The following is a 27,354-nucleotide window of genomic DNA, read 5'->3' on the forward strand; positions in this document are numbered from 1 at the left end:
CATAAACACTATCCACACAGTTCACGATGGGTAGGGAGTCTCCATCGGACACCTTTGAAGTGTGTTTTGACAGCCAAGACATCCAAAGCTTGTCTAAAACGTCCAAGATGTCTGCTGCCTGCAACACTCAGCTGCCTGTTTTGGACAGAAGCCTGTGAGTGTGAGTTGGACTTATTGCATAACGCAAAAGAATGAAAGGATCACAAGCAGGTATTGAAGCTCAAGCAAAGGACTTCTCCAAGAAAATGTTTTATTGGGCACCTTTTTGGTTTCTCGGTTTTGTAGAAAACATCTGACAGATGTTGGAAAACAAAAACTATGCTCTGTGTGGCTATGCACATTTTGTAAAAAAAAAAAAAAACAAAAGAAAAGAAAAGAAAAAAGAGAGGAAAGAACAGTTATCATCATCAACAACATGATGAAAAGTTTATCAACATTTCCACTGACATTTGTGGTGCAGATTTAGAGGGAAAAAACATAGCCCAACCATTGGTGGCAAAATGAAATGAATGAGATAAAATGACAACATTGGCAAAGTTTTGGGATTTAAAAAAACAACGCTCCTCTTCCAATAATTAAAAGCATTTCCCCCCCAAAAAAACATAGCACCATGGAACCATGCAGAGGTATATCCTAGACAGACTACATATAGTCATTTGGCAGTAAGCATCAGTCCAATCCATGACTGGGTGAACAGCACACGTGTTCCTGTTTGCAAGACCATAGTGGACCGCTTTGAAAATATTTACACACCTACTTGGATGACCTCACGGCAGTCCTCTTTTGAACCAAAATGTCAATCATAGAGCATTTCTATTACATTGTGGCAACACAATTTAGTAGATTTCTTAACTTCTTTTTTCTTACGTTCATTTAAACAAGTGATCTACAAGCCCTTTTTTGTGCCTGCTTGGATGCAGGCCCTCCCTCCAGCTAACTGAAGTCTGAATACTTTTCTCCAAAGATTTGATTGATCAGGTTGTGCTTGCGACTCCTCTGCGGGTGCAGATGTCTACTGCTCATCTTCCCTGGTTCTTCTCCTAGGGCCACCTGGGTAGAAATAGAAAGGAGATTATAAAAATTAGCAATGTGTGTGTGTGTGTGCGTGCGTGTGTGTGTGTGTGTGTACAGGTATGTGTTAAAAGTTATCTTACTCTGGACTCTTCTCATAGGGCCACGTCTCACTGATCCTCCTTCTGCATCAAACAAATGGGCAAAACATTAGACGTCTGAGAATGAAGATATCCATTGAGGTCAAGTAATAAACTCATCAGCCATGTCTCAGCAGCAATCAATGGACATTGCATTGATGTAAAAGGGTTTGGGTTGTCAGCAGACATATGGGGGTCCCATGATAAGCAAGGGATTTCATTGAAATGGGGATGGTGTGTAAGTAGTGTGTGTCTGTGTGTGTGTGTGGAGGGGGGGGGGGTATTATCTGGTTGCTTATTCATATAATGTAGTGCTACATGCATACACAAAATAAATAAAATTTAATAAAATATAAAATCAATCAAGTCTACTGACCTTCAATCATCTTTGTGAGTCTGGCAGAGTCGACATCTGTCAGATGGCTGTGGCTCTCAACGTTGGAGATCCGAGAGAATTCATAGCCTAACAATGATTAACAAAAGAGCAAAGGCAGGTATACACATCACAACCTCTCCCATTTAACACTTAATATAATTTTAAAGTTGGCTATGTGTTTAAAATGACTTACCCCCTGCATCTACATCAGAACCTGTAAAAATAGAGTCATGCACACAATTAGTAGGTTTCAGAGTCAACGTCTTATTCCTCAGAGACATTATGCAATGCTTAACTGTTCGTTTACACGACCACCATCCATCAATGGATGATTGTGGGCGTGGCTGGCGGAATGGGCGTTGTCTTTACATGCATACACGTGACCTGATTGGATGGCGGATCCGCCTCAGCATGAACATTTTCAAATTTTGAAAGTCTCAGAGTAGGCAATGGAGCCAACAGAACTGATGGTCCCCACAATGCAATTCATGTCCACCCCATGCAAAGTCAATGGGATCCGTCAACAGGCGGTGCCCTATGTGAACATGGGTTCTCCCGCCATCCCTTGTAAATGCGTTCTGTTGCAACAGTTGGGGACAACACAAATGTCTCAAAAAACACTAATGTTTAACAAACATGGAGTACACTGAACCGCTCCGAGTTTGTGTTTCGTAACCCTGATCTGAGTACCCGTTCTATTGCACTCTCCTGAGGCGGAGGTTGGGGACTACCGAGTTTCAAAAGAATGAGCCACTAGTTACTGACAAACTCTTAATATTTGCACATGTGCTTCCTTGACGTACCTGAGACAACAACCCTGGTCATGGTTGGGTCACCTTCGATGACGCGCGTGACCTTTGTGTACCTGGGGTCCCCCTCGACCACCCTGGTCACCTTGGTGTATGTGGGCTCTCCTTCGACCACTCTGGTCACCTTAGTGAAGCTGGGCTCACCCTCAATGACCCTTGTCACCTTGGTGATGGTGGGCGCGCCCTCGATGACCCTGGTGATCTTGGTTACCTCAGGCTCTGTGGACAGACGAGGTGAGGAGGTGTTACAGTAAGCTCTGAACAGGGATTTCCGGTAACACGGTAAGTGACTTATAAGGAAGTGATTTTGCTTAACATGTGTCTCAAGTGCTGAACATATGTCATAAGTCAGGGGCAGCCGTGGCCTAGTGGTTAAGGATATGGGCTTTAGATCATAGGATTGCAGGTTCAAATCCCACCCTTACCACTCCCCACCACACTCCAATGCAGAGGTGCCCTTAAAGGGACAGTTTGGTCAATTTCAACATGCAGTTGTAATGCTCACACTACCCTGGACTTGTCAGTGCCTGAGATTTTTTTTTCTTCTTCTTCAGCCGTTTCCGAGATCCTGGTCCTTGTAATGGGGGCAGCTCTTTGTTTACATTTCAAAAAAACATTTTTATTTATTCCCAAACACATCCAAAAGGTTATAAAACATCAGCAGACAACTAGCAAACAGCAATACCTTTTGGGAAAATATTTGGAGTTGGCCTATGTTTCATTTTTTAAAAATGTAAACAAACGCTGCCCCCATTAGAATTGCTCATATCTCGGAAAGGGCTGGGCCGAAAAATGTGGCATCACCAGGTACTGACAAGTCAAGGGTAGCGTGAGCAATACAACTGCATGTTGAAATTGACCAAACTGTCCCTTTAAGCAAGGCACCTAACCCCACACTGCTCTAGGGACTGTTACCAATACCCTATACTTAAGATAAGTGTAAGTCGCTATGGATTTTAAAGAACGCATCAGATAAGTGTAATGTAATGTAATGCAAAAGTCACTTATACAGTGAGTTAGGCACCTATTAGTGGCTAATGTGAACCTTGAAATAAAGTGCTCCACAGAGAAATGACTGTACCCTGGTTGCTTTTGGTGTATTCAATACTCACAGTAATTTGGAAGAAATTTGTGTAGCCTTACCTCTCTCCACCACACGAGTGATAACCTTCCCTGCGGACGAAAAAAAAGAATGTGAAGAACAATGACTTTCAAATGTGCATCAGCTTTTCCTTTTCTATGGTTATCACTCACCATAATTACTATTTTTTTTAAAAACACTTACTCATAAATGTCAGTGGAATCTCCTTGTATCTGAATCCGGGATCATACTGTATTTGGCAGAGGCAGACAGGACAGGACAGAGAGAAAGAGATAAGTGCATAATGAGCATAATGGCTTGGCATACAAAACGAACGAATGTGCCTGAAGCCTTTGAGGTCTGGCAGGAGTTTTTTGCCAGTGTGTTCAAGCCTGGCACTCTTTAATCATCAGGTGCCATGCAACGAAGGCACGCATAAGCTGCCTCAACATCCCTCCCTTTCACTCTCACACTATTGTATGAATAGGTAGACACCGGGAGCAGGGTTGCCAGATGTGACTGACTGATTTCCAGCCCTATTCATGCTCAAAAAGTGTCTGGATTGTATGAAATCCCATCCAATTTGCCCTACACTCTATAGATTTCTTTGCTCATACCTCTACAGAAAAAAACACCAAATATGTTTTTATTTAACCCATAGATGATCATCCTAAAAGGCAGGAAACCAGCCAATCTGGCAACCCTGTCCGGGAGAGTGGAGAGCATGGCATTGGTTACCGTACCCGAATCTCAATGTACTTGATGATCCTCCTCAGCAGTGTTAACAGCTCCTGGCTTCCAACTGGCACTCCTTCAGACGGAGAGAGAAAGAGAGAGAGAGAGAGAGAGAGAGAGAGAGAGAGAGAGAGAGAGAGAGAGAGAGAGAGAGAGAGAGAGAGAGAGAGAGAACAAAAAGTACTGCTTTAAAGTGTATCCCACATCCTGTGCACGTCTGCACCCTGACTGTAATATAACATGGAAAAGTTCAACAGGATCTGGAGATGAAGACCTCCTGTGTGTCCAGGTGTGGCGATAAAAGGTTGGAGTGGAACTATCTGGCTAGCACAATCTCTGGGGTGAGGCAGGAGACATGGCAGTACATGCCCTTTCATAGACTACTGTGTGCGTGTGTGTGTGTGCGTGCGTGCGTGTGTGTGTGTATGTGTGAGTGTGCGTCGACCCGACTTGAACCTCAGGTAGAATAAATCTCTGAACTGTGTGTGTGTGTATGTGTGTGTGCGTGTGTGTGTGTGTGTGTGTGTGTGTGTGTGCGTGCGCGAGTGTGTGCGTGCGTGTGTCTTCCATAATGATTTAACTAAGGGAAGTAGGCATTTCCTGATTATTCATCCCTTCTTCCCTCATGCCATCTGTTATTTAAATACTTAGTCCATCCATTTCTTGTTCCTATTTTTTGTTATTTATTATAATTACAGAGAAGAGAGCAGTGGCACCATTCATTTCACTGCCAACTGTGCCAAGACAAGAATCCTGAGTCCAATGAAATATAAAGGACGGATAATGAATAAAATTACATTACGTGAGTAAATAAAGGCCATAGATACCTTTGGGATAGAGGAGGCTCTTGACAAAGTGAACAACTCCATTTGTGGCCATGATATCAGACTCCGGCACCTTGACTGTGTTCACCTGCAAGCTGTTGTTAATCTGGATTAAATGGCATTACCACAGAGAGAGAGAGAGAGAGAGAGAGAGAGAGAATTACAGTATTAGATCCAGCCTTTATTCACCTTACTAGACAAAGTGATTTGGCAGTAACTGCTCATACAAGATGTATAACACGCAAATCTCATGTCATGCTAAACATGACTTTTGGTATTTCTGATGGGATTTATAAGTAGATTCCATCTAATGCAATTTAAGACAGATCTGTCATAATAATAATAATAATAATAATAATAATTCATTTTATTTAAAAGCGCCTTTCAAAAAACTCAAGGACACTGTACAGAGAGAGGCAAAATAAAACAAGACAGATAAACAGATTGTAAACAAAAAATAAATATAAAGAAAATAAATGAAAAAATAAAAAAATAAAACAAAATACAGTTAAAGAATCATAAAGAATAGGCTAATTGAAATAGATGAGTTTTAAGTCTTGATTTGAACAGGGGTAAAGACTCAATGTTGCGGATGTCAGGGGGAAGCGCATTCCACAGCTGAGGTGCAGAGCAACTGAAAGCTCTGTTCCCCATGGTGCTGAGACGGGCAGAGGGGACAGAGAGGAGAATGGAGGAAGAGGGGGCGGGAGGGAATAGCAATATGAATAAGATTAGATAGATAAGGAGGGGCAAGATTGTGGATAGCCTTGAAGGTGTGGAGAAGTATTTTAAAGTGAATTCTAAATTTGATAGGCAGCCAGTGGAGATGTTGGAGTGCAGGGGTAATATGGTGACAGGAAGGGGTTTTAGTTATGATGCGGGCAGCTGAGTTCTGGACCAGTTGGAGCTTGTGGAGAGATTTTTGAGGGAGACCAAAGAGGAGAGAATTACAGTAATCAATGCGAGAGGTGACAAGACTGTGTATAAGGATGGAGGTAGAATGGGAGGTGAGAGAGGGGCGGAGACGGTTAATGTTGCGTAGGTGGAAATAAGCAGACCGTGTGATGTTGTTAATGTGGGAGAGGAAGGATAGAGAGCCATCAAGCATGACACCCAAACTCTTAACTTGAGGGAGGGGGAGACAGGAGAGCTATCAATTGAGAAGGAGAAACTATTTGCTTTGGATAAGGTGGATTTGGTGCCTATAAGTAGGACTTCAGTTTTGTTCGAATTCAGTTTCAAAAAATTTGAGGTGAACCAGGATTTGATTTCAGAAAGACAGGTGGTGAGGGAGGGGGGAGGGAGAGTGTCAGAGGGTTTGCCAGATAAATAGAGCTGGGTGTCATCAGCATAGCAATGGAAATTAATATTGAATTTGCGGAAGATATTACCAAGGGGAAGGAGGTAGGTGATGAAGAGGAGGGGCCCCAGAACAGAACCTTGAGGCACACCAGAGGTGACAGGGGAGGGCTTGGATTTAAAAGACTTCATTTGAATAAATTGAGAACGGCCAGAGAGATAAGAATGGAACCAGTCAAGGGGTGTGTTACTTATGCCAATTGAGGAGAGTCTGTGGAGAAGGATGGAATGCGAGATGGTGTCAAAGGCTGCACTGAGGTCAAGGAGAATGACAATAGAGAGTAGGCCAGAGTCAGCAGCCATGAGCAGGTCATTAGTGATTTTGACTAGGGCTGTTTCTGTGCTATGGCGGGGGCGAAAACCAGACTGGAAGTGCTCATAGAGGGAGTTAAGAGTTAGATGGGAATGGAGTTGAGAAGCTACAATTTTTTCTAGAATTTTGGAGATGAACGGAAGGTTGGAGATTGGGCGGAGGTTGTTGTAGTCAGAGGGATCAGAGCCAGGTTTTTTTAGTATAGGGGTAACAGCAGCAACTTTGAACAGAGAGGGTACAGTACCAGTGGAGAGTGAGGAGTGGATGATGGCAGAGATGAATGGGAGGAGAGAGGGGAGGCAGGATTTGACAAGGGTTGTGGGGAGGGGATCAAGCTGACAGGTGGAGGGCGTGGATTTGGAGATGAGGTCAGATATTTCAGAGGAGTCCGGGAGATGAAAACTAGAAAATAACTGGTGAAGGGGGAAGAGATCAGCGGGGGAGGGAAAAGAGGGGTTGCAGATAAGATGTTGGTGGATCTTATGGATTTTTTCATTAAAAAAGTCCAGTAATGAATTGCAAGTCTCAACTGAGTACATATGAGCAGGGAGAGAGTCAGGTGGTTTAAGGATGTTGTTAAGCACAGAGAACAGGGTTTTGGAGTTGCCTTCATTGGCATAGATTAGAGTGGAGTAGTAATCAGACTTAGTTTGAGAGATGCAGTCCTTGTAGAGTGATATATGAGCTTGGTACATTTCTTTGTGAACAGTGAGACCAGTTTTCTTGCACAGGCGCTCAAGTTGTCTGCCTTTGGATTTCATGGTCCGGAGTTGAGGGGTGTACCAGGGGGCAGTTTGAGAAAAGGTGACAGACCGACTTTTAACAGGAGCAAAACAATTAAGGACATTGTGAAGACCATTGTTATACAGAGTGACTAGTTCATCAGGGGAGGAGAGATTATTAGAAATCAGAATGGTTTCAATAGAGGTAGAAAGGGAATCAATGTTAATGTCCTTAATATTACGGAACGAGATAAGGCGAGGGGTCTTGATGATGGAGAGGTGGAGAGTGACATTAAAGGAGACAAGGAAGTGGTCAGATATGTGGAGGTCATCAGCTGAGCAGTTGGAGGGGGAGAGACCAGAGCAACAGATTAAGTCCAATGTATGTCCTTTAGTATGGGTAGGGAAATCAATGAATTGCTGGAAACCAAAACTATCTAGGCAAGAAGAAAAGTCACAAGTAAGGGAGTGATGGGAATTGTCAAAATGGATATTGAAGTCTCCAAGGAGAATTATATTAGGAGAGAGGGTGGAGAGGTGAGTGAGAAGAGAGCCTAATTCGTTTAAAAATTCTTTGTGTGGCTTAGGAGGGCGGTAAAGGGAAGCGATTATGGTGGGGATGGGTCCGGGCAGTTTGCAGGCAATGCACTCCAGTGAGCTGAAAGAGGGCACAGACAGGGGCTGGACTTTCCAAGTCTCGCGGTGAATTATCGCGAGACCCCCACCACGACCGGAGCCACGGGGTTGAGAGATGTAAACACAGCCATCAGGAGTACAGTCATTAAGTTGGGAGAAATCGCCAGGTTGTTGCCAAGTCTCAGTTAAACACAGAAAGTCAAACTTACGGTCGTGTGCTTTCATATTTGCCAAGCGATAAACGTACATTGCACAACAGGGGAGGGTAAGCTGCAAGAAAGTTCTTGAACATTATCCAGCCATTCAAACTTACAGACAGACAGACAGACAGACAGACACACACACACACACACACACACACACACACACACACACACACACACACACACACACACACACACACACACACACACACACACACACACACACAGCATCATAACATGACACCATGACTGTAAGTAATAGCTGCAGTGCATTCTTTTATCTTGTACAGCGATTAATGAAACAGCTGGGTGAGTCTGGGAGTGACGGGGCTGCTGGGGAAATAACATACGCCTGCTCTGGCGGCAACCTGACGTGTCCTGCCACGGTTCTGCACCGCTTGTCTGCACCAGATGAGAATGGGAAACAGCTGTGATGCATGCTCATCTTTACATGATCCTACTGCACACAGCTCTCATGTGAATAGCTATGACATATGTGTGTGGGTGCGTGTGCGTGTGCGTGCGTGAGTGTGGGCGCTTGTGTGTGCGCACATGCGTGCGCATGTGTAGGAATTAGATGGTAACTTCATCATATGCCACTTTTTGCCTGCAGAGGATAGGATTTTAATTGGGTCCTAATTGCAGTGTATGTATTGGAGGGGGTGGGGGGTGCTTTCAGATGGCTTTGTCTCGTGCCTGCCAAAGCTCTCAGCGGCCTTGACTGATTGCTAAATGTATTAGACATAACAGTCTGCTCTTCTCTTACCACTCGGACATTGAGGTTGCTGCCCTGCAGGGACTTGAAGAGGTTGGTGACTCCCGTCTCCAGACCTCCGGCGATGAAGACGCCACCGCTGAAGTGGTAGAGGAGGAGGGCACGCAGCGCATTCTGATCTCCTGCAGCAGAGCGAAGGAGGGGGAGGCGAGAGGGAGAGAGAGAGAGACAGAGAGAGAAAAGGAGAGAGAGAGAGAGAGAGAGAGAGAGAGAGAGAGAGAGAGAGAGAGAGAGAGAGAGAGAGAGAGAGAGAGAGAGAGAGAGAGAGGGAATGGAGAGAGATAGAGAGGGATATATTTAGATGGATTACTCTGCACTCACTACTAAAAGGTGCCAAACATAAACAAAAAATGAAAATTGAAAGACAAATGCCAGCACACTTGAATCCTCTTTGTTCCTTTACTCAACAAGCACCCGGTAAAAATTTGAGAGAGAGAGAGAGAGAGAGAGAGAGAGAGAGAGAGAGAGAGAGAGAGAGAGAGAGAGAGAGAGAGAGAGAGAGAGAGAGAGAGAGAGAGAGATGAGATGAGATGAAGTGCAAGTCAGAAGGACATACAATGTGCTGAATTTTAAAGTCATGATTGATTCATTTAGAAACAATAGGCGTAGAACCTGTGCATATAAACCAGTTCCTGACCTGATGTTCTTTGGTCTTTCCTGCTGACAGGCCAGACTTCAATACTTAAAACTTCAGACTGTCCTACACTAAGCCCACATAACATCACAAAAGCTTATTATAACTTCATCCACGTATAACGTCATCCACATACTCTCAAAATGAAAATTGGGCTTTATAATGACATTTTTCAGAGGGAAAATACACAGTGCGGAGTGAAAGAGTGAGATAGCGAAAAATTAGATCCTGAAATGAACGAGTCTCCCTCCCAAAGAGTGACACTTGAGAGCCCTGTAATATTAACGTCATCCACATACTCATGAGCATGTCAATGTCGCGCTGGCCGAGTCCGGCGAAGGCATCGTCCATGGGAGCGAACAGGGTGAAGTCTCCCTCCTGCTTCAGAAGGTCAGTCAGGCCAGCGGCCTCCATCAGGGACAGGAATATTCTGAAACACCAATACAAACAAGCATTACATGCCACTTCTGACAATATTCTGAAACACCAATACAAACAAGCATTACATGCCACTTCTGACAATATCCTGAAACACCAATACAAACAAGCATTACATGCCACTTCTGACAATATTCTGAAACACCAATACAAACAAGCATTACATGCCACTTCTGACAATATTCTGAAACACCAATACAAACAAGCATTACATGCCACTTCTGACAATATTCTGAAACACCAATACAAACAAGCATTACATGCCACTTCTGACAATATTCTGAAACACCAATACAAACAAGCATTACATGCCACTTCTGACAATATTCTGAAACACCAATACAAACAAGCATTACAATACATTACGTTACACTTCTGACAGGAATATCCTGAAACACTGATACACACAAGTGTTACACTATATTACATTACACTTCTGACAGGGAAACCCTGAAAGATTCGAGATTCAAGGTTCAAGATTTTTATTGGCACGTGTCTTCTTGTGCTGGCACAATTGGCATCACATGAAACACAACAGTAGGATATTATCAATTCACATCTATTTTTCTAAAGAAGTCAGTCAGTGAAGCATTGCAGCCCCCATCCGGAATACATATCCTGCTGCCACCACCGATACAGGCAATTGCATCCAGAACAGCAGTTGGCACAGATGATGTTTTTATATTCTTTTTTTCAGATGGCAAGACCCATTGGCAGATTGAACAAGCAGATACAGCCCAAAATGTCTCCTACAATTAAACAACTTTGAGTATTTATAGTTGAATAGATAATGTATTCCAGAAGCTTCTCTTTCACTCAGATGCACGCAGAGGCACCCACACACACCCACACCCACGCCCACGCCCACGCCCACGCCCACGCCCACGCACACGCCCACGCACACGCACACGCACACACTGCAGTTCAGAGATGTATTCTACCTGAGGATCAAGTCAGGTCAACTGAAATGTTGTTACTTGTACGTTACTTGCTGGTGTAATGGACAGTGTGTGGGATCTTTCTTCCACTTGGATGTCAACCTCACACATGGCGTAGTGTCCTACGCACCTGTCCAACTGCAGAGGTGTGCAAAAGTGACGGAAAGTAGAGGCTGGAGCAGCTTAGTTTTAATGTTTTTATTATGTGCAAACACCCAAGTAACATTTCAGTGTTGTTACACCTTCTTAAGAAACACCCGCCTAACGTCTGCACGTCTGTAACGGGTGTCTGCACTTAATAAAAACTTAAAAACTCAGTGGCAGTGTGCTCCAGCCTCTACTTTTCAGTGATGTTTGTCCCACTGTGATGCAACTGCAAGCTGAGGGATGATGCGTAGAGTCCTAATTGTAGTGTGCAAAGGCTCCCTTTTTGAATTGTACCTGAAGTTGCCGTTGTCGTAGAGGATCTTGTACATGGAGGCCTCTGCAGGCTTCAGGAACTCAACCATGAGGTGAAGCGCTCCGTTGCTGCCCTCCTTACTGCCTCGCACCAGGCACGAGTTCTCAATGCACACCGCCTGCAACACACACACACACATGCACACATGCAGACATGCACACACGCAGACGCGCACACACACACACACACACACACACACACACACGCAGACGCGCACGCACGCACACACACACACACACACACACACACACACACACACACACACACACACACACACACACACACACACACACACACACACACACACACACACACACACACTGTAATTTAGCACAATACACAACACTCTTTACTGCCTCTCACCAGGCTTGAGTTCTCAATTCACAGCCTGCAACACGCACGCATGCACGGTCACACGCACGCATGCACGCATGCACACACACACACACGCACGCACGCACGCACGCACACACACACACACACACACACGTGTGACTTGTCTAATTTTGTTCAAGTCTAATGAGGAGTGAATAGCTCGAAAACATTGGGAATAAAACATTAAAAAGCAAAATATGGACAAGTGTGCATATATTCCATTTCATTTTTAAATTTTGTATGTGGCATCTAGTATTCTACACCTATGGACTTACGGTTCTGTAGATGAACACTCTAAGGAACTTTCCAGAGAGGGTCTCCAGGAGCTGGCCGTTGTACAGCTGGCCGAGGACGATCTTCTCCTTCAGGACGTGGTTCTCCAGGATCATCTTCAGCATGCGCTGGTCCATCCTCATCACCTCCTCTACAGGATCACAAATATGTACACCTTGTCACAAGCCATTCAACATCAAATGGGGAAGACAGAAAAATCAAAGCTCAATTTATATTTTAATGAAAATATCCAGAAGTTTAACAAAGGGGTTCAAGAGAACATCGAAGGTTAAAAGTTCCAAAAGTGTGGTAAATATTATGAAAATTCAAAGGCAAAGTTCACAAAAAAGCAAAAGAGCAGGGAGACTGACAAGCGTCAGTGACAGAAAAGTTGTGAGGGGAAATTAGCCCTTTTGTAGGCCATATTACTTAGTCAGTATGTAATGAATGACAGCAAGTGCACCATATTGGTAAATGTATGTCAATGTTAGTAATGTAGGGTATTGCATGTGTGGTGGCATAGTGGGTAAATGAGAGTTGTTGGTTAAGATATGGGGTGTATGTGGAGGACATTGTGGATGTACAGTAAATGGCGTCTACGCATATACTGTCACGTACTTGTATGTGAAATGTGAGTGTAACTGAGGTCATCTTGTGCTGCTCTATCTACCAGTGAACACTCAAGTTGCTGCTCTCTCTACCTTCAAAAACTAATTAAAAATGTTCTCTAGCATACCATAAATGATTTGTGGTATGCTCAATTAAGTGAGTTCAGAATAAAATTTCAATTGAATGAGTTCACTTTACCTTCTTAACGTACAACCATTTATTTACTATTTACTAGGCCCAAGCATCAGTTTGAGCGCTAAACAGCCATTTGTACTGAAAGCAGACAGGCATGCAAAGGTCACACATGCGGTTAACGCACAGGCAGCCCCAGAGCCAATATATATACTCAGACACAGCTTGACAGCAGCTTCTTCTCACACCATAAATTCCTCATTTTCCTTTTCTCTTTTTTCATTAAGCATCTTCCCTGCATCCCTCTTCCCGAGGCCCACAGGATTCTTGGGAGGTCGTTGTGAAAGCTCTGGGGGAGACCCCATTAAATGATGAATTATCTCCTATGTGGCTTGCATGGTCTGCAAAGCGAAACTCCAGGGCTGCTCCAGTAGGCTACCCCATGGGAGGCATCTTTTTTTCTTTTCACACCTCTAATCCGCTATCCATGTCAAGGCAGCCTCATTAGGCCTCTTAGACCTCCTGGCCTGGCTGGTTTTCTTTTTTTTTCCCATTCTTTCCAACTCCAACCACATCTTCCACCGATGTCATGCGGAGTGTTTGTGCATCTGGAAGTGCAGACAGAGAAAGAAATAGAGAAAGAATCAGAAAGAAAGAAAGAAAGAAAGAAAGAAAGAAAGAAAGAAAGAAAGAAAGAAAGAAAGAAAGAAAGAAAGAAAGTGAGAGAATCAGAAAGACAGCAAGAAAGAAAGATGAAAAGCAGACAGAAAGAATAACCAGAGGGAAGACAGCAAAGAGGCTCCCCTGAAAAGGCAGACAGGAGATTGAAATCAAAAGAGTGAAAGAAAAAAGAAAAAGAAAAAAAAGAACGAAAAAGTAAAGAAAAAAGAGTAGAGTAGCATCAAGGGACCTCCGTGGCCACGGAAGTTCATGCGTTGTGGGAGAAGTCAGGGAGAGAGAAACAGAAAGAAAGAAAGAAAGAAAGAAAGAAAGAAAGAAAGAAAGAAAGAAAGAAAGAAAGAAAGAAAGAGGGGCTTCTGTTGCAGGTGGACAGGGTCAGGTGCATTCCTCACCGGTGAAGACCTTATTGGTGGGGGCCAGCAGGGTGTACTCAGCCTCAGGCCTCATGGCGGACGCCAGCCCCAGCTCAAACAGCATGTCCCCAAAGGTGGACTGGGAGCTGCCCACCAGCTCAGTCACCTGCTTGGCTAAGAGGGGGGGGAAAGGAGATGATGGATCACAATACACAGAGATGAATGTCTAGAGTGAATAGCTCGAAAACGTTCAATTGGAAAAATAAAAGGAAAGCAAAATGCGAGCAACAGAATTCAACTTTATGTTTCAAAGTTCTCTGACCCTTTTGTCCTGCACCTGCGTCTTGGATGAACGCACCACTACCTCACCTCACAGTAAACACACATTTTAAAGGTTTTAATAGTTTAATAATTAATAGTTTTAATATTTCAATAATTTATTTTTTAATAAACAGGAAATTAAAACATGACACATTTTCACAGGACATAAGGTCCGTTACATGGTGCTAATTTCTTTTTGACCCGCAGCACACCCACCCACTTCTGTTCCATCATGGGAAACAAATTGTGCATCCCTTAACGCTTGACACAGGGATATTATGTAAAAAATATGACAGGGCAATCTCCTTTAACCTTAAGTTTAACCTCACATACCTTTCACTAAGGCTACTTGACCAGGCTTTTGGTCTTCTAAATCCCTGCAACCTTTGGTTTCACCTTGAGTTATAAATTTAACTATACCATCCAGAAAACTACTGAGTCAAGTGTTTGGTAAGAGAGGTCAGGGTTATTCATTTTAACTCTAAACATGTAATGTCTAATTGACTTTATGTCCAAAGTTCCAATATTGTCACTCAAATGTATTTCTCTGCGAAGGTGAGGGGAGTAGGTTGAAAAGGGCATCTGGGTCATTGATGTTTTTTTGGGCTTGAGACATCAGGTGGTACAACGACATTTAATGCCCATAAATGAATAAGTAATTGCTAATTATGGGCTGTGTTACAGTAATTATGCTTCTTAGATGATCCGCTACACAAAATCCATACAATTGTGGCATTCGCTGTCACTGCACCACCCTGACATGTGCTGCTAATAAAAGCCGACCCATCTAACTAACTACTTCACCAACCTGAGTCTGGCATGAGGACCGTGTCGATGAGGTGGACGACTCCGTTGCTGGTGACGATGTCCTTCTTCAGCACCATCTTGACGCCGTTGACGGTCAGACTGTCGCCGTCGCAGCCGATCTCGAGGTTGTTGCCCTCCAGCGTCTCCAGGGACTGGCCACTCATGATGGCCTCCGAGCACTGCACCGTGTTCAGCAGGTGGAAGTTCATCAGAGCTGAGACGACAACACAAACAAGCAAACGAACAAACAAGCACATGCGATGAGCGGGGTATACTAAGAACATGATTAAGTGATAAACCAGTTTTCCGTCGAAAAAAAAAATTGGGTGCAGGACTAGCAAAATCACATGAAAAATGAAAATAAATCTAAGCCAGGCTTACTTAAGCAAGAAGACGTAAACCTGCTAATAGATATACCAGCAGGCATCATTTAGTGAAGAAAATGAGGACTTCACTCCAGGCTCTTCTATTAGATCATTTACCTCTACCACAAGGTTAACTTAACCTGGGGCCTGTACTAAGAAGCTGGTTCAGGAGTAAACCAGGTTAAGTTAATTCTATGAGTTGATTTAACTTCACCTACTGTACTCCCGAAACAGCTTCTTAGCAAACCCCTCTGGTTTACTACTGAACCAGCTGAACCCCCCAGTTGTTTGTGATTTGATTGAAAACAGAGGGAAATTAAATAAACAGACAAGCAAACAAATAACAGATGGATGATATCAGAGAAGAGATACAAGAGCTGTGACAACAAGTGATGCATTGTAAGTGACTTGATCGCTAACAGAAAACATGGATAGAAACAAATAAACAAGCAAAAAATCAATAGGGATTCGATACGGTGGTGAAAAGAAAAGAAACCATCGATAAGTTGTTCATGATTTTATGACTATATATCCTCAAAACTCAATTTTCACAAGATTTAACGATGGATTTGGAGAACTTGAATCTCATAATAAACAGAAGTGATGAATCCACGAACCTTACAAAACATACAATTAAATTAATAAGACAAAAGTGCATGCTGTGAACAAATACTGAGCAAAAACTGCTCCGAAGTTAGGTCAAATAAAATAAAATAAATCTATTTACACAGAAATTAGCATTCATAAAATGACAGCGCATTAGAGTAGTCATATGTGTGACCAGAGAGAGAGAGAGCGAGCGATCAGTATGAGCACTGCATCTGAAAAAAAAACGTTTCCGCTCCATAGATTTTCTGAAATGTGTGGTCGCGAAGAAAGCAGTCATTAAAGTCTGGCAAGTCATCCAAGTGTAACTCGGTGTCTGCATGCACTGTACTGTACTGTACTGTACTGTGCTGAACATGGACACATACTGTACATCCTCATGATTCCACAGTAAGTTGGGATGCAGTACTGGCAGTGGCAGATTTCTGTGAAGTTCAAGTCCGCTACCTGACCTAGACTTCACTTACTTTCATGTCTTCATGTCCATGCACTGGCTTTGCCAGTAAGCACCTTCGCAGATACAGTGTATTTGCTAAGGATGCCAAGGACAATAACCTCTCGATCCGAACATGGGTTTTTATTGCCCCACAACTGTGTGTTTATGAACCCCACAACCCTCTCAGCCTTTGGGTCCCAATGGGCCCTGCATGCCTCCCCGGCCTCCCCTGGAAGGCCCTCTACTCCTCCATTGCCTTTGCCTTTGCCTTTCCCTCCACTAGCATTGTGGCAGATCCGCGTCATTGCTCCTCAAATGGAGTGGCTTGATCTGGCAGGCGGAAGACAGATGTGGGACTCGTAAAATGGCGCACAGACTTGAACCCGTGCCAGCCACTCTTCAGGCAAGTCTGTGAATGAGACAAGCAGGCACACTGCCCTGCCCTCGCTTTGCCTTGCCTCGTGCCCTCTGTGTCCCTTTGCCAAGGTGTGTGTGTGTGTGTGTGTGTGTGTGTGTGTGTGTGTGTGTGTGTGTGTGTGTGTGTGTGTGTGTGTGTGTGTGTGTGTGTGTGTGTGTGTGTGTATGTGTGTGTGTGTGTGTGTGTGTGTGTGTGTGTGTGTGTGTGTGTGTCACGAGAGCCAGAACGCTTGGATGAAGATGAAAAGATGAAACTGAAGTCCTGTGACCTTCATTACATTACAAGTCCCTTGAAAGATGGCCCACTTTAGCCCACGCAGAGACCTGACCAAAAAGGGGTTTTCCATCCGTATTTACAACACCCATTTGACCACTCAAATATGAAATACTAGCTGAAAATAGCTGGGACTTGCATGATAAACTCTCTCAGTGCTTACAAACTGGACAACTGATGCAAATGCTACTTTGCATAGCCTTATATGGCAATTAGGCTAAAATAAATGGGCACAAAGGACCTCACTGGGTGCCCAGGTTGTAGCCCCATAATGCACACCGTTCCACCAATGAAACTTTGAAATAGTCATTGAAAAGTTAACTAGCATAGTACTACACTACTATGACATAACACAGGGTCCTTACGGTAGGGACACATAGGAGGCGAAGCAAGGCGAAGCGAAGAGAGGCGAAATCCAACCGTCATCAGGTCGTCACGGCGAATCAAATGGAATGGAACAGTTATGTTGTTGATTTGATTGGGCCGTGGCAGGCGAATTCGCTCCTCATTTGCATAACATTAAACTTTCTTTAATAATTTCGCTTCGCTTCGCTTCGCTCCTGTTCGCTTGCTGTCGCTTGCCATCGCTTGCCTTCGCCTCGCCATCGCTTGCCTTCGCCTCTCTCATAGGAATGAATGGCAAAGTTCGCAAATTTGCGTGTATGTGTCCCTACCGTTAGTAACGCACTACGACTTGGTCATTGCCATTCTGGTAACAGTACATTTACAATGCTGTGTCTTGTTGTGACTGACGTTCTGAACTTACACGGCTGCTTTGATCAGTATCAGTCAGGTTTCCGTGCAAACCACATCTCTGAAAGTGCTCTTACAAAAGTAATGAATGACATACATCTTAATACTGATGCTGGCAAAAGATAAATCTTGGTACTTTTAGATTAAAGTGACACTGTCGATCAATTTATACTTTTACACCGGCTTGAAAAATTGGACTCACTGGTACTGTAATAAATTGGTTAAAATCACACCTGCCACAAAGAATTTTTTCTGTTCTCATTGGAAGCCATTCATCGACACCAATGTCCCTGAATTGGGGAGTGCTCCAGGGGTCAATTCTTGGGCCCTTACTTTTCAGCCTGTACATGCTCCCACTTGGAGAGATCATCAAAAATGACTACATTAACTACCACAGTTATGCAGATGACAGACAACTACGTATACTTGGCCATTTCACCCACCGATCATGCGATCATGATCATGCTCTCCTCTATGCCTGTGTTGATCAGATAAACTCCTGGATGTTCTGTATTTTCTTACAACTAAACGCTGATAAAAACTGAAGTCATCATTTTTGGGAAAAGAGTTGAAAGGTTAAAGATTGCTTAAAGACAAGGGGCGTACACCAAAGGATACGGTCAAAAACCTCGGTGTGCTCATTGACAGTGACTTGAACCTTGAACATCATATGAAGGCAATCAGTAAATCTGCTTTTTATCACTTAAAAATATTGCTAGATTTAAGCGCTGGAGAAACTCGTACATGCTTTTATTACCAGCAGAATTGATTACTGCAACAGCCTCTTTATAGGCCTGCCTAAGAAGACCATCAGTCGGCTTCAGCTAATTCAAAATGCTGCTGCACGGGTCTTGACAGGCAAAAAAGGTCAGATCACATTACTCCAGTTTTAAAAACCTTGCATTGGCTCCCAGTTACACACGTAATTAATTTTAATCTTGGTTTTAAAGCACTGCATGGGATGGGATAGGTGCCTGCAAGATATGGGTCAGCCCTATTTTCCTCCAAGGTCACTTAGGTCACATTGGTTACTTGGGTTACATTGTTATTATTCTTTCATATACCTAATGTTTTTTATTAATATCTGAAGCACATTGGGTTGCTTGCCTGTATATGAAATGCGCTCTATAAAGAAACATTATCTGACCTTACATTACCCTACCTTATCGGGCTAAGGGAGGCCCTTTATTAAATAAGTAAACTAAAAAACTGAAAAGGAGAAGCTTGGCTCAGGGAAGAACTTCTGTCACTTCGCATTGCACACTTCATATTGACCTTAGTACAATTATGGGAAACAGACTCAGATCAAATGTCAATTCATAAGGTTAGACTCCATATGAGAAAAGTCACCGAAATCTTAAACCTTTCTTTTCAAGATCTTTCAGTCCGTGGTTTAGAGGAATGTTTTTTCAACCGTCTGAGAGCCTCAAACCCCAACCTAAAGACAGCAGTGCCATCTATCATCTGGTCTCCATTACTCCCCTTTAAAAAAAAGTGTGTACGTTTTCAAACTGTCCTCGCGGGTTGACAGAGACTGGGAAGCAATACCCTGAGAGAGCAAGGGAGACAAAGTCAGAAAAATAAAATGCTGCCTTCCGTTGCCTTCATGTGAGTGAGCTCCCCAAAGCTCCCTGCACTTACAGTGCCGTGTCACCTGCCGCCAATATAAGCAATGAATGCCCTTTTCTATACCGCTTATTGTCGCCATGTGTGTGTGTGCGTGTGTGTGTGTGGAGGGGGAGCTGCGGCTTTCTGTGTTTGTCAAAAGCGTTCCGCACAGAAGGAGAACTGTATTGTGCTAGGCCCTTTTCCATTGCCCGCTGGTTGGCCCGCTCTCTCTCTCTCTCTCTCTCTCTCTCTCTCTCTCTCTCTCTCTCTCTCTCTCTCTGTGGATGGTTTACCTTGGAGGGCGTTCTTGTCTCCCATGATCCTCTCCAGCACATCGCTGTTGACCTTGTCGAAGGCCTCGTTTGTGGGCGCGAACAGTGTGTAGGTGCCAGGCTCGCCCAGCTTGTCCAGGAGCCCAGAGGCAGTGGCAGTCGTCTAGGGGACGGACACAGACATGTGGTATAAGACGTGTGGACGGACATAGGCAGAGACAGCCACAAGTGTCAAATCTAGTCTGGATTCTGTTCACAGTGACTTATTGGCATATGAAACAGAGAAAAAACACTGTATAAGACAGAGATGGACATAGGACAAAGACAAAAGTACACATACGTTATTTCAGAGTACTTTCTACGTGTTGAATTAACACTGCATTTTTTACTGTGCATAAGTGTAAGATCATCTTATGTCTGGATTCTGTTTATTTATTGGCATAGAGGCAGAGACATATGATATTAAACAGACAAAGACACAGGCAAAGACAGACACACAACCACAAGTATCGAATCACCTAGTGTGGATTCTGGCATTACTGGCATGGAGAAATACAGTAGAAAGAGAAAGACAGGCAAAGAAAGCCATGTGTAAATGCTGAATCATCTACACTATACTGCCCTACAATATCAGAACGCAGTATCTTGAAAATGGTCGAAAATGGGTTTAGACCGGAAATTGGCTTTAAAATACCTTCTTTTTCTTGTGTTAAAATTTTTTGGCCCAACTTGGTCCCGTTTCGAAAAAAAACGCAAAAAACTGATTATACTGCTCTTTTTGGTTTTAGGAGGCTACGTGTTACTAGCCAAGAACGCAGTATAATGCGAATTATACTGCACTTCTCCATTGACACCGTGGTTTTGGTGTAGACAGTAATACCACAACAGAGCGCAGTATAATGATTTTTCAGCTAAAAAGTAATGAGAATGTTGTTTTTTTTGCTTTTTTCTTGCGTGCATAAATTTTCACCATAAAAAAGTATTATATGGAAGTGTCATCACCACTTTACCTCCAACACAGTCGCGTGGACAGAAAAAGGAAACTTTAAAGCCTTTTTTCTCAGTTTGGCATTTTGAATTATACTGCGTTCTGAAATTGTAGGGCACTATAGTCTGCACTCTGTGTTTACAGTAGCGATAGTCTGGGTAAGATCGAGACATACAGTGTAAGACAGAGAAAGACATGGGCAAAGACAGCCATACCCACAAGTGTCGAATAATCTACTGTATTGTCTGGATTCTGTTACCAATTTCCGTTTTCAGATTTTGTTTACAATCTTATTGGCAATAAAGACAGAGACACAAGGTATAAGACAGAGAATGACATAGCCAGGGTCAACCGTAAGTGTTGAGTCATCCACATTATTGTCTGGTTTCTATTTACAGAAACTTCTTGGCAGCTGTGATATACACTTGGCATATACAGTATGCAGTGAATCTACATTACATGTTGCTTACACTGGCTATTGTAAGGAGAATGAACTTCATAGTTATTGTCACAGTGGTCTGAATTCTCACTCGTCTGTATTACTGCAAATGCTTTGTACTACCGCACAGGGAGTTCAGCTATGACTGACTATATTGCCAAGGAAGAGCTGAGATCCAGAGGACCATACTACGTAGCCCAGTGTGAATAAGGCTGCTGTTAAATGCATTCACAATCATTCGGCTTAGTGAAATAAGCATAAAATGCAACCATGGTTAGACCGTGGAATTCAGGGATTAATGTCCCTTTCCAAGTACAGTGTTTATTACAATGCACAAAAAGGCCAATGGAGGGTTCAGAACTTAGCAAAAAAAAAAAACCTAAGAGCATTTGTGATGAGTTCACGGAAAACAGAATGTCTCAATTTGCTCCAGTTCATTTTGGTTCAGTTTAGTTTTCAGTCTTGTACTTAATTATAACATCAAAGTCCATATTTGACTGAGACTGCTTGGGGGGACATGCATCTTTACAGGTTTTATGGAATGGCTTTTAGAAGGGTTTCAACCTGAATTCTTCAACTGCACTGTATTGTAGTGTACACTAGTCTGTGCCGCAGATGCAACGAGGCTGCAGGTAGGGTTGCCAGATGTGACTGATAATCCCCGGCCCAATAAATGCTCAAAAACCACCTGGAGGCACCAATTCTTACCCAATTTGAAAAAAAGTCTATTGATTTTAAAGGGACAGTTTGGTCAATTTCAACATGCAGTTGTATTGCTCACGCTACCCTTGACTTGTCAGTACCTGGTGATGCCACATTTTTCGGCTCAGCCCTTTCCGAGATATGAGCAATTCTAATGGGGGCAGCGTTTGTTTACATTTTTAAAAAATGAAACATAGGCCAACTCAAAATATTTTCCCAAAAGGTACTGCTGTTTGCTAGTTGTCTGCTGATGTTTTATAAACTTTTGGATGTTTTTGGGAATAAATAAAAGTGTTTTTTTGAAATGTAAACAAAGAGCTGCCCCCATTACAATGACCAGGATCTCGGAAACGGCTGAAGAAGAAGAAGAAAAAAATCTCAGGCACTGACAAGTCCAGGGTAGTGTGAGCATTACAACTGCATGTTGAAATTGACCAAACTGTCCCTTTAATGGCCAAATCATCCTAATCATCCTTCATCCTAAATAGCCCAATTGGGCAGGAAACCTCCCTATCTGGCAACCCTGGATGTAGGACACACGAGATGCACACAGATGTCACTCATCAGTTGTTTTGTGGCTCAAGACAACTAAAGGAGACTTAAGAGTATCCAGTCCACTCTGAAGCGGTGGAAATTGTGAGTCAGCCAACTCAACTGTAGTGGCAGTGGAATGGTGTTGTGCAACATGCCCATCATGTGTCCTCTAAATATGTTCGGACAAGAGAATTCAAGATGTGTTTGCAAGAAATGGAGATGAAGCTTCAAAGAGAGAAGTTTTACCCAGTAAAAACAGGGGGTCTGTCACTTAAGGGCTCTGCTGGGAATCCCAGATGTATACAACGCGACGCCAAGAAATATATGGATGGGAAAACATTTGAAACTGTTGTAAAGTCACTCTCTCTGACATTTTTCTGTGACATTTCGCTCCACTCACCATCAGGGAGCTGAGGTCATCCTCTGTCTCGATGACATCCTGGATTGTGCGTCCCACGGCGGTGACAACGCGGTCAATGACGTGCACAACTCCATTAGTGGCCACCTGGTTGGCGTGGATGATTCTGGCGCAGTTCACGGTGACAATCTGAAATTGAGAGTTTGAAAATTGTTAACAGCTTTTTCGAACCCCAATAGCATCACAGCACTTGAAACTGTAACCCTTTATCATAATAGGGACTTGGGAAGCTTTATTAACCCTCCGTAAATAGTGAACTAACTATAAACAAAACATTTACACTAAACTGCCCATCATGCCTCTCCCATCCAGTATGCACCATCTACAGTAGAGACCTAACACACACGCAGCCCAAGTCATGGTCACTCCATCCCAATGGCGCTCACCCCGTTGGAGTAGTGGTTGATCTGCAGGGGGAGGTCGTTGTACATGGAGGTGACGGTCATGCCGTTCTTCAGGTCCTTGGTCAGCATGCGCCTGTTCAGCATGTGGTAGTGCAGGGCGTTGTACAGCTCGATGTTCACGTTGCTCACCAACGAGTTGCGGATTTCCTGTCACAAGTGGAAAATAGAAAGAGCAGGAGAATCAGAAAGCATTATAGGAAGACAGCAGAACAGGCAGGCAGACAGACAGACAGACAGACAGACAGACAGACAGACAGACAGACAGACAGACAGACAGACAGACAGACAGACAGACAGACCAACAGACAGACAGACAGAGATGAACTAAAAGATAGAAAGACAAACTCAGGCATGCACAAGGTCAACTACATCAACTCATCACTGACACTCCTGTAAGTTTACTGTTTCCTCTTAAATTTGTTAATCGGTTTGGACACTGCTACTGTCACAACCATAATAACATGTCAACACTGTCACTTCTTCATAAAACTATTTCATGTTATATAATATTAATATATATACTTCTGATAAGAGATATGAAGTACTTAAAAAAACAAAATAGCTAATGTGAACAAACTATGCATATTATGTTAATAAGTAGGTTTTTGTCACCTCCATCACTATCAGGTTTTGTGTCTGATGGTGGTGACAATAGACCAAATGCTGGTACCCAGGTTCAAATCTGGCCTGGGTCATTTTGCAAACCCTATACCCATCATTCTCTCCAAATCCCCTCCTATACATTCTCTACTTTCCAGTCAACCTAAAAACCCTAAAGAGATATTTTGAAGAGGAAGGAATGGCATGTATTTACCGGCTCCAGGAGGTCCCAGGCCTCGTTGCTAGGGGCGAAGAATGTGTAGGAGCCTATCCCCTCGATCTCCGGCCTCAGCTCCGAGCGGTCCGAGTAGTCCTGGGTGGTGATGGCCTTGATCAGACCCAGAGTGCCGTACACGTTATCGATTGGCATCACTGCAACAACACAGAGCAGAGGAATACATCAGGCAGTGCACACACAGAGCCACATCTTGTCACCAGGCAAGGCAGGCAGCTCACATTTTTCTACGATAGTGGCAATTTTGTTTCAAATGTTCATTCCTTTGAATTTTCGCTTAGGGGCCCCACATTACCCTAGAATTGCCTCTGTGCACACATGTGGTATTCTGGTGGGTATTGGGAATTGTGCGTGCTGGAGTGCCATACACATGATCCATGGGCATCAACAGAAGAGAATCAATAAGGAGTACATAAAGGACGGGTGAGGCATAAATGCAATTTCGTTGTGTGTAGTGTGCAGTGTTCACTTGTGTGCTGTGGAGTGCTGTGTCACAATGACAATGGGAGTTGGAGTTTCCCAATGGGCTTTCACTTTCAAGGACATGCATGTTGAAATCTGGAGGGCATCGTTAGCATACTTGATTGACTTTTGTTTATTGTGTGTTTTACAAGTCACTTCAATATTATTACAACATACTATTTAGAATGGTAGATAGTGCCACTTTCTGTCCCACATGTGCCCATGGCAGCCAGTTGAAACAGGTAGCTCTGCACTCTGCTAATAAGCGCCAAAAATAAACTTTGTTATTTAAAAAGCAACATTTCGATCACCCTGGATTGTCATCATCAGGTAATTGGCAGTATGCAACCCTACCACCTTCAACTGTCTGACACTTTTATCTGGCACCTGCACAAAGTGTTTTTGGATGTGCGCACCCTAGCCAAAACTACTCATGGCAGACAGTGCCACAAGTGCATGGCGAGTGGATTGCTATAGCCTACGTAGCCTGTGCACAGTTATTTATTTGCTCAGTTCTGCTCTGCAGATCTGCATGTCATTGATTTGGTCGCCTCTATCATGAGTCGCGTCTGTGAAATGTAGTCTAGTCCCCCATCCTTCCTGTGGTGAGGCTAGCCAGAGCCAGGAGCAGGACAAAATACAAACAAACACGCACCATATGAAAAGGATAAGGGTATCCTCCACACACTGCAGTGGCTCCCAAACCTTTATTAAATCAGCAATGTGGAAATGCTTCAAACCTCGAGGGGCTTCATACTATTGTCTTTTGTTTGCTCGATGGGTCCCTAGGGTGATTGGAACATTGCCATATTAGGGATTTAATAGATTTACATTTAATACATTTGTCCAAACACTCATTTATTTTCAGGCAGCCAGTAGGAATTCATTTCTCTAGCACACCATTTTTTGTCTCTACAGAGATAACTCTATTAGTCCAAACATACTGCATCTTACTGCAGATGGGCCCATTGACAGGCCAATTCACTCTTTTCTGAAAATCTTGAACCACATCATAACAATATAACTATGACATTACTGAGAGCCTTACGTAAGATTAGGACATGGTAATTACAATTTTGCTGATGGTAAGGTTCTAACATAGGCTTTGCACTAAGGGGTAAAAAAACCAATCAGACATTATTTAACATTATGTGAGCTTATGTACCAAATTAAGTAATGCTTTTCATGGGAGAAACTAGCCTAGAAATCTAGATGCCCCTAGTGGCCGCTCGCTAGGCTAGTGAGAAACTTGCCAATAGGTAAGACAACAGCACATTTCCCCCTAATAAATGTGGCCGCCCTGCGATCTAATTGGTAGCGATCGATGTGATAGATGCCTGGAAGTTTGCAGTCAAGAAAAAGTAGATAACGGGAGTGCTGTGCTGCAGTGCGCTAATGAATGGGCGTGGATGCCCATGTAGACCCAGGTTCGAGTCCAATCTAGGGTGCTGTTTCCACGTAGCAGGATGTTTTTTTAGCAGGGTATTTTGTTCTCCTGCTAGGTGGAAACGCAACATGTGGATAAAAAAAATCCTCCATTGTAACAAATGCATTTCAGACCCCTAAACAGGATATTTTTTTCTCCTGCTATTTTTTTCTCCTGCACCTGGATTTTTAAATATCTGCTACGTGGAAACGGAAGGCCAAAACCAATGCAAAACCAATACAAGCAGGAGAAAAAAGTATCCACATATAAAAATATCCAGCTACGTGGAAACGGCACCTAGGTCATTGCCCAATCCTACCCCATCTCTCTCAAGCTTGTTTCCTGTCTCCTCTCACTGCCCTGTCACAATAAAAGTCTAAAAGGTTAAAAAAAGTGTTAAAAGAAAGTAATAACCAGATCACATCCCAAGGCCAGATCTCACCTGCAGGACATCCACGGATGCCTTCCAGCTTCATGTAACCTGGGCAGCACTCATAGAGTACGGTTCTGCAAGACACAGAAAAAAAGATCACAAAATACATTACTGTGCTACAAGTACACAACATACAAAAAGCATAAATACAGTATTACTGCACAGGATAAACACAGATTCTGCAGGATACAGACAGACAAAGATTATTTGGGATAAGGTTCTGGTAAGATGCAAAAACTGCATACACATTTCATGCAAACACACAGATACTGTATACAGGATGAGTAACATAGAAGTGCACTTAAGTAACATAAGATAAAGAAACAAAACAATTACAGTGCAGTTCAACAGGATAACAGACAAAATACAGTAGCAGATTTACTATGACCCCCCCAGCAAAAGTACAGCTGTCAGCCAAGAATGGAGAGCGGAATTTCCTCTGTGTCAATATGAGTAGTGTTTGTTATGACTTATCATGACTTCCCAAATCCAACCAGGGCTCCTTCAGTGCGCATCTCTGCTCAGCTCGCTCATGTCATGTGGTCTCAGGACTAAGCCCTTCAGGCCTCAGCATTACATGGCATTACACTGCATTGCATTGCATTATACATTACACTTAGCTGACACATATCCAAAGCAATTTACAGCTATTGACAGGATAAGGGTTACAGTCCCTGGAGCTATGTGGGATTAGGTGCCTTGTTCAAGGGCACTTCAGTCATAGATGGAGGGGTAGGGAGAGGTAAGGGTGGGATTCAAACCTGCATTCCCTGATCTTAAGACCACCTCTCTAACCATTAGTCCATGGCTGCCCTGTAGATCCCAATTTAAGTAGAGCAGCTAGTGTAATGATGCATTCTCAAGTTTGTTTATATTTTGCTACCTGGCAAAAGGTCAGTTGTCCTGGGCCAAGGGAAAGAGGTGGCCCAGAATACGTTCCTCATTACATTGCATGTATTGGGCTGGGGGGGCCCTTT

At 43.4% G+C, this 27,354-nt stretch overlaps 1 protein-coding gene across 1 annotated transcript in view; it reads right to left on the reverse strand.

The window, feature by feature from the left end:
* Positions 1-205: 205 nt before the first annotated feature.
* The window catches only part of postnb (periostin, osteoblast specific factor b), a 38,129-nt gene continuing 10,980 nt past the window's right edge, over positions 206-27,354 (reverse strand). The window contains exons 3-22 of the mRNA XM_063204885.1: positions 26,387-26,451; positions 24,036-24,193; positions 23,204-23,368; positions 22,800-22,946; positions 19,758-19,899; positions 15,007-15,219; positions 13,917-14,051; positions 12,105-12,253; positions 11,436-11,572; positions 9,918-10,048; positions 8,976-9,106; positions 4,980-5,082; positions 4,161-4,228; positions 3,622-3,667; positions 3,480-3,509; positions 2,331-2,555; positions 1,721-1,741; positions 1,528-1,614; positions 1,155-1,196; positions 206-1,050 (exon numbers count right to left, since the gene is read on the reverse strand). Coding sequence (XP_063060955.1) covers positions 1,013-1,050; positions 1,155-1,196; positions 1,528-1,614; positions 1,721-1,741; positions 2,331-2,555; positions 3,480-3,509; positions 3,622-3,667; positions 4,161-4,228; positions 4,980-5,082; positions 8,976-9,106; positions 9,918-10,048; positions 11,436-11,572; positions 12,105-12,253; positions 13,917-14,051; positions 15,007-15,219; positions 19,758-19,899; positions 22,800-22,946; positions 23,204-23,368; positions 24,036-24,193; positions 26,387-26,451 — 2,233 coding nt within the window. The 3' untranslated portion in view covers positions 206-1,012. The remainder of the gene's footprint in view (positions 1,051-1,154; positions 1,197-1,527; positions 1,615-1,720; positions 1,742-2,330; positions 2,556-3,479; positions 3,510-3,621; positions 3,668-4,160; positions 4,229-4,979; positions 5,083-8,975; positions 9,107-9,917; positions 10,049-11,435; positions 11,573-12,104; positions 12,254-13,916; positions 14,052-15,006; positions 15,220-19,757; positions 19,900-22,799; positions 22,947-23,203; positions 23,369-24,035; positions 24,194-26,386; positions 26,452-27,354) is intronic.

Source organism: Engraulis encrasicolus, chromosome 8 (assembly GCF_034702125.1).
Source record: "Engraulis encrasicolus isolate BLACKSEA-1 chromosome 8, IST_EnEncr_1.0, whole genome shotgun sequence".
NCBI lineage: Eukaryota > Metazoa > Chordata > Actinopteri > Clupeiformes > Engraulidae > Engraulis > Engraulis encrasicolus.